The sequence below is a fragment of the Nanorana parkeri genome, unplaced genomic scaffold (assembly GCF_000935625.1).
Source record: "Nanorana parkeri isolate BGI_ZX_2015 unplaced genomic scaffold, ASM93562v1 scaffold106, whole genome shotgun sequence".
Taxonomy (NCBI): Eukaryota; Metazoa; Chordata; class Amphibia; order Anura; family Dicroglossidae; genus Nanorana; species Nanorana parkeri.
In genome coordinates, this window is record NW_017306374.1 from 217,373 (window position 1) to 224,174 (window position 6,802).

General features: G+C 43.3%; 1 protein-coding gene across 1 annotated transcript in view; it reads left to right on the plus strand.

Moving 5' to 3' along the window:
* Positions 1 to 440: 440 nt before the first annotated feature.
* The window catches only part of LOC108784275 (cytochrome P450 4B1-like), a 17,544-nt gene continuing 11,182 nt past the window's right edge, over positions 441 to 6,802 (plus strand). Inside the window, exons 1-4 of the mRNA XM_018553032.1 lie at positions 441 to 738; positions 3,115 to 3,259; positions 4,700 to 4,744; positions 5,350 to 5,477. Of these exons, the coding sequence (XP_018408534.1) occupies positions 547 to 738; positions 3,115 to 3,259; positions 4,700 to 4,744; positions 5,350 to 5,477 (510 nt within the window). The 5' untranslated portion in view covers positions 441 to 546. The remainder of the gene's footprint in view (positions 739 to 3,114; positions 3,260 to 4,699; positions 4,745 to 5,349; positions 5,478 to 6,802) is intronic.

The following is a 6,802-nucleotide window of genomic DNA, read 5'->3' on the forward strand; positions in this document are numbered from 1 at the left end:
CCGGGAGTTTAGCTTTAACATGTTACAGGTTGTATGAAATGTTGTGATTGGGTTTGGATCTAATTTAATTCTACAACAATATCCTGCAATTTTGTCCTGCAGTAAAGATATCATGCATGCATAATATCTTTAAAATCTCTTGTAAGGTTGCTTTGCATTGCATTCTCATTTCAACTGACATTAATGGCAAAGTTCAGAGCAGCCTATGAAATATGCAGCATGCAGGAGATTGAAGCACATTGCAACGCAGATTATGTATTGCATTGTTGTGAACCAGTCTTTCTTAAATCAACGCGATTTCTTGTCTTTTTCTGCTTTTGAAAATGCATCAACGTGCACGGCAATGTGAACGAGCTCTCATTAAACACGCTACCTTACAGCATTAATTATGTAAACTCCACCTCCCCCCTCACCCTCCTTCTCCTGATCTGCTTTACTTTTCTGTGCATTGGCCTGTGAACTTCATGTCACCGACACCTTCCAGTTTAGAGATCAAGGTCAACGCAGCCAGGCCTGGTACTGCTGCTGTTAGGGCTACAGGCCATCATGGCTATCGCTGGGCTTTTTGGCTTCCTGTCTATGGGCTTCCGTGATCTGTGTCAATTGACTGCCTGGCTCTGCCTCTTCTACGTTCTGTACAAAGTCTCTAAGCTGTATGTGAAATGGAGGGAGTTGAACAGAGCATTCAGCCCTTTCCCAGGTCCTAAACTTCACTGGCTGTATGGCAATGCCCATGAGGTAAGAAGTATGTGAGTTTATATACAGCAAGGTAAATCTGGGATTAGGAATCCAGGATGAAGACAATGGGGTGGATTTTCTAAATGTAAATAGGCTGTTGAGCTTGAAAGGGAATTTGCATTTTGCGGGGGGATTTTCCTAGTTTAAAGTGACACTAAACTCAGGAGTTAAATCTTAAAAATGCATTCAAGTACTTTATCTATTAACAAAAATGTATCTTATTTGTGTATCACTCGGCTGTAGATCCTCCAATCATCTCTGAATTTGTGCTGACACTGTCCTTCCTTCTGGAGGGTGGCTACTTTTGTTCCCCATGGTCCCTGTGTGTGTTGTAAAGTAGCCACCGCTCCAAGCTCACTTCAGATAGTCCCAGAGCAAATGAAAGAAAAGAGTCTTTTTTTATATTTGACGCTCTTTCAGTCATTAAAGAATTTGAGAAAAAAGAAAGAAAAGAAATAGGCGGAAGGACTTTATGAGGGTGGGCATGGGATCAGGAAGGGGGGGTTAAGGTTTTCTTTTAAACGAAGGTCACTTACCTGATTGGCGAGGCATAGGTGTTCTAGGAGGAGCTTCATAGTGGCAGAGATTTTTTCCTGGTCAGTCTGGAGTTAGCACATGGCGAGCGAGCTTCCCGTCCACCCGCCCTTATGTTTCTCAGCAATTGGGGTTGTAATAATTTTCTGTAGTGTGGTATGGGGTCCAGGAAGGTGATATCTGGTGGTTGGTGTGGAGCCAGGAGGACTCATCTCTGGTAGGCAGTCCTTGTGGTGGCTGAGTCAGCAGACAGGGGTACAACAATTTTGTTTATAATGTCTCTGCAGTAATTCTGTTGTTGTCCTTGAGTTGGTGTGTTGCGGCTAGTGGCCTGGTAATCAGTGGTTATGCAGAGATGGTTTGTGATAGGGTACCAAGGCCTTCATGGACCTCCAGCCGTATATGTGTGTGTGTAAATAGGTGTATATACAGAGTATATATAGTTATTTGTTGACTGCAATAATTTAATGTTTATCTCTATTTTGTTTAAGTTGACATTTGTAATAACGGGCTGCTATAGCCAATTTATATTCAATCCTGTGTGGTCTGTTATTTGGGGTATGGACATTAGGAGGAGAGGTGGCGTAGCAGGGCTATAGTAGTAATGAGAACCTATGGCTTGCCCTGGTCATGTGATGGACTACAATCTCAGGTTTAGTTTACTAATTTGTATTGAGATTGTAGTCCATCACATGAGCGAGCTTGGAGCGGAGACTACTTTACAACACACACATGGACCATGGGGAACAAAAATAGGACAGTGTCAGCACCAACTCAGAGATGATTTGAGGATCTACAGCCGAGTGATACACAAATAAGATACAAGTAAGGGACTTACTCCATGGTCGCTGGCAGGCCCCGCTTCCTCCTCTGTCGCAAGGCCTGCCTCCTCCTCAGCTGCCAACGCCTGGTCCCGCCTCCTCCGCTGCCAACGCCAGGCCCAGCCTCCTCCTCCGAAGCTGCTGGCTGTCACTGACTCAGCAGCGGCTGTGAGGAGGAGCACGCCGCTGCATAGTTCACTCACAGGTTGTCAGTGATCTGGATAGCGGTGCGTTCCTCCTCACAGCCACCAGTGACAGCCAGCAGCCTGCTATGACATAGCGACCCAGGCGGCCTGCACGGCATCAGGGGGACCCCTTTGTTCCTCGCTGTGCCCCGGGCCCCATAGCGGTCGCCTGGGTCGCTATGGCAATAGTTCCGCCACTGGTATAGAGATTGTATGGTTAGATTGTGATATGTAGCTTTAGGGCAGGGGTTGGCAGCTCTGGCCCTCCAGCTGTGTTTTAAGTACAAATCTCAACATGCCTCTACCTCTGGGAGTCATGCAATGTTTAATGGGACTTGTAGTTCGACAACAGCTAGAGGACCGGAGTTGCCCACCCCTGCCTGTTCACACTTGTCCGTTTTCATGCAGCAAAATTAAAGATGCATTTCAAGTGGAAATCCCATTATACCCTATGTGGTTGGTTCACATCCATATGACGCAGTTTAGGGAAATGTAAACTATATCTGCCCATTCACACCTACACATGTGCAATACCACGCGTGCTGCATTTACATGGAACATTGTGAATCCAGCCTGAATTTTTTTGTCTATTTAGATTTGTGAACATCTTTAGGCAGTACAAAGGGCAGTAACCCTCAGCAATGTCTTCTCAATTTTCTTAAGTAAAAAGGAAGGATATAAACAGGAGGCTGATATGTTAATGAGCCCCACCTTTTCCATATTATGTATAGAGAACATTGAATACACCTCTCTGAGACCTCACACAGATGCCATGCATGTCTATCTGCTCCAGTTTCTTTAAATCAGCCACATTTTCTCTATTTTTAATATTTCAGTTCCGTGGAGATGGAAGCGAATTTGACCTCATAATGCAATATGCTGGACAGTATCCATACGCCTACCCTCTGTGGCTGGGAAATTTCTTTGGAACACTGTATATCTGTCACCCTGATTACGCAAAAGCCATTCTTTCCAGGCAGGGTGAGAGCTGGAGGAAATTCTTTGCACTTTAATTTAATATGTTGAAGAAATGACCGTTAATAGAAAGTTAAGCTGAAACTGTACTGTGCCTTTATTTGACAACAGTGGTGTCACAAGGGGGGTGCAGGCCACACTGGGTGACCCCATTGGAGGCGGTGACACCAAAATTACTGTTAGTCATTTTGACGTCACCCCCTCGGTCATGGACAGAGAGCCCGACAGTTGCATGAGAAAGCAGGAGGTGAACGTCCTCTCCTCTCTTTGCTGGCTTTCATCACCAAGATAGCCGCCGGCAGGCGTGCACAATGACGTCCCAGCGGGGTGTCACGCGCGGCCACTCTGGGTGACACCACACCTGGGGATGCCCCTGACAAAGCGAAGAGCTCCATTGTGTCAGAGCACAATGAAAACCAGACAAGCGAAAGGTGCTAGTTAAAATATTTATTAAGAACAGTGTCCACTGGAGCAAACAGAATTTTAAACCGGAACAAGCTAGAGTCAGGAGCTGGAGTGGGTAGTCGTCCAAGCCAGGTCAGGAACAAAGAGATTAGCCAGGAGCAGGAGACAGGTCATGAACAAGCCAGGAGCAGGAGCCAGAGGGGAACATCAGCCAGGATCGGGTCATACACAGACTCAGGATACTCAGAGCAGCAGGAATGCAGTAGCAGGAAGACCACACAAGGGCAAGGTCAGACTGGACTAAATAGTTTACATATAGTGAGTGGGGTGACATCATCACTCAGAGACAGGAAACTCCCATCTGACTCACTCAGATGATGCTCTCCTGTCTGGCCATAGGAGGGAGCCTGGGGGTAGTGAGAAACGTTCCAGAGTCTGCTCAAGCAAGGAAGGAAACAGGTGAGTAAAATGGCAGCCAAGCCAGAATGCTGCAAACCAGTAAAGTCAGGGTGGAACCCTGACACATTGTGGTGACCTGCTTATGTTAAAATACTAAAACTTGATCTCTGATTCCCTACTTTTGGGTTACTTCACAACAATCATGCCCCATATTTTCCGCTTATGCAGGCTGCCATTGGGCTATTTATTTTTAATGTAAAAATTATACCCCCTAACATGGGCAAACTGTTGTGGAACTACAAATCCCATGAGGCATTGCAAGATTCCCACAGCCACAGACATGACCCCAAGAGACAGATGCATCATGGGATTTGTAGTTTCAGCACAGCTGGAGGGCTAGAGTTTGCCCACTCCTGCTTCAAAGTAAACCCCAAAGGACATCTGGTATAATCCCCACCGAGTTTTATTGGAAACTGTGCAGGATGTAAGGTGATGCCAGAAAAGTAATACAAAAGAGGAACCTGTAATGACCGTTCCTCAAGGACTTTACACGGCCTAAAATAAGAACTCTCTTTTATATGCATTGTATACCCTGTTCTCTATTAGACTGTAATCTTTAACAAGTTGTTTTCATCCTCTTAGATCCCAAGGATAATTTTGCCTATTACTTCATAACTCCATGGATCGGTATGTGACACAATAAAAAAAAATTATAGTAAACCCTAAAATACTGGAAGTATATGCCTGTCTGTAGTATAAAGCAGTGGTAGGCAACATTTGCTCTCCAGCTATTGTGGAACTAGAAATCTCATGAGTCAGTACAAGACACTGACAGCCACAGGCATGAATACCGGAGGCAGATACATGATGGGATTGGCAGTTGCAGCACAGCTGGAGTGCCAAGTTTGCCTACCTCTGGTATAGAATATAGATTACATTAAGTTGACCACATTGCAATGGCTGAATTACTTACCTCCTCTCTGGCGCTATCCCTGTGGTAATACAATTACTATATATTTTATGCCTATAGACAAATACTGTTTATCAGCATCACACGTGTATCTAACATTAAAAAAATGAGTAATCCTTCAATAGCATAATGCAAATTATAGATGGTAAGATTTCTCTAGAGGTACCTTGTCATGTGCATGTAATGATAAGTTCAGTGCTGATAAATATGCTGAATATTAGATTAGATATGTCTCCGTGGCCCATGTTAAAAAAACACAAAAGATTGTTACATGGTGGACTGACTTTTTCATCCAATAACTCTCCCCTTTGGCGTTGCTCAGGTAAAGGGTTGCTGGTGTTATCGGGACAGAAGTGGTTCCAGCACCGCAGGCTGCTGACCCCCGCCTTCCATTATGATGTATTGAAGCCTTATATGAAACTGATGTCAGACAGCATGAATGTCATGCTGGTAATTACACAGATATGTATTGACGATTTAGTGGACCATTAGCTCGATATAAACTCAAAAATCACTAACAGGGTTATTCACAAAAGGGTGAAGAGTTTGGAGAAGGCAGGAGAAGTGAACAATCTAGGACAACATAGCTGAACTGGAAAGTGAGCTGAATCGGAGAACTTCTCCAGCTCAGCTATGTTGTTCTAGTTTGTTCTTCTCCTGCCATCTCCAAACTCTTCGCCCTTTGTGAACAGCCCTGTGATTGGAAATCCCCACTGTTTCCATGAGTTTCTGGAATGGCATTGATGCAGTAAACCTACATTATTTTTTTTTAAGAATATTTGTTTATTTTATTTTTCATTGATTATTGTCACATCTTAGATCACAATTCAAGCATCATCTTAAAGAGGCTTCTATCAACATGTCTTTCATTTCAATCCTAGACATACTTCACTTCTTTAAGCCTTACATTTAAATAAGATAACCCTAAAACTATACCCCCCTCCCCCTAAAAAAAATAACAAAACACACAAAAAAGAAACAGGGAAAAACTAAGTGCATTTATAACAATCCTCAAGTAAATTATTCATTACATGGTTGGAATTTAGAATTTTTACTTCTTTACTTATGTCCTCTACAAGTCTTTCTGGATTTCCGCTGAGTTAATGTATTCCCTCCACAGTTTCCACTTCTCCACAAAGAACGTATATCTATTATAGAGGCGGGCAGTGAGCTCCTCCAACCACATAGTGTTATTTAATTCAACTAACCACTCCCGCACCTCTGGGATATTTGATGACTTACAATACCGCGGAGTTACTGCCCTTGCTGCTACCAATATAGGGCACAGTAATCCTTTTTTTAATTCAGTTACTGATCCATGATGCATTGACAGCAATGCCACCTCAGGAGTCTCTGGCATACTCAACCCCGTCAAATGTCACCCTATCTCAAAGATTAGTCTCCAGTATATTCTTAACTGTTGGCATGCCCACCATATATGTGTCATTGTACTTTCTTCCCTACCACATCTCCAACATAGCTTTGTATTTTGTGGATTTATCCTATGAACTATTGTTGGGCATCTATACCATCTTGTTAATATTTTAAAGTTTCTCTCCTGTGTTTTAACCGCTATACTTGATTTAAAGGCTAAATGGAAATTTAGCTCCAATCCTCTTCTGTCCCCAAGTGTCACAATTCCCTTTCCCAGTCCTTTATATAATAACAGACCGTTGGAAACATCTGGGTTATTAAAATATTATATAATCTGGATACCATATGTTTACTCCCTGCCCTATTCACACCTATATCCTCAAATGAATTATATATATATA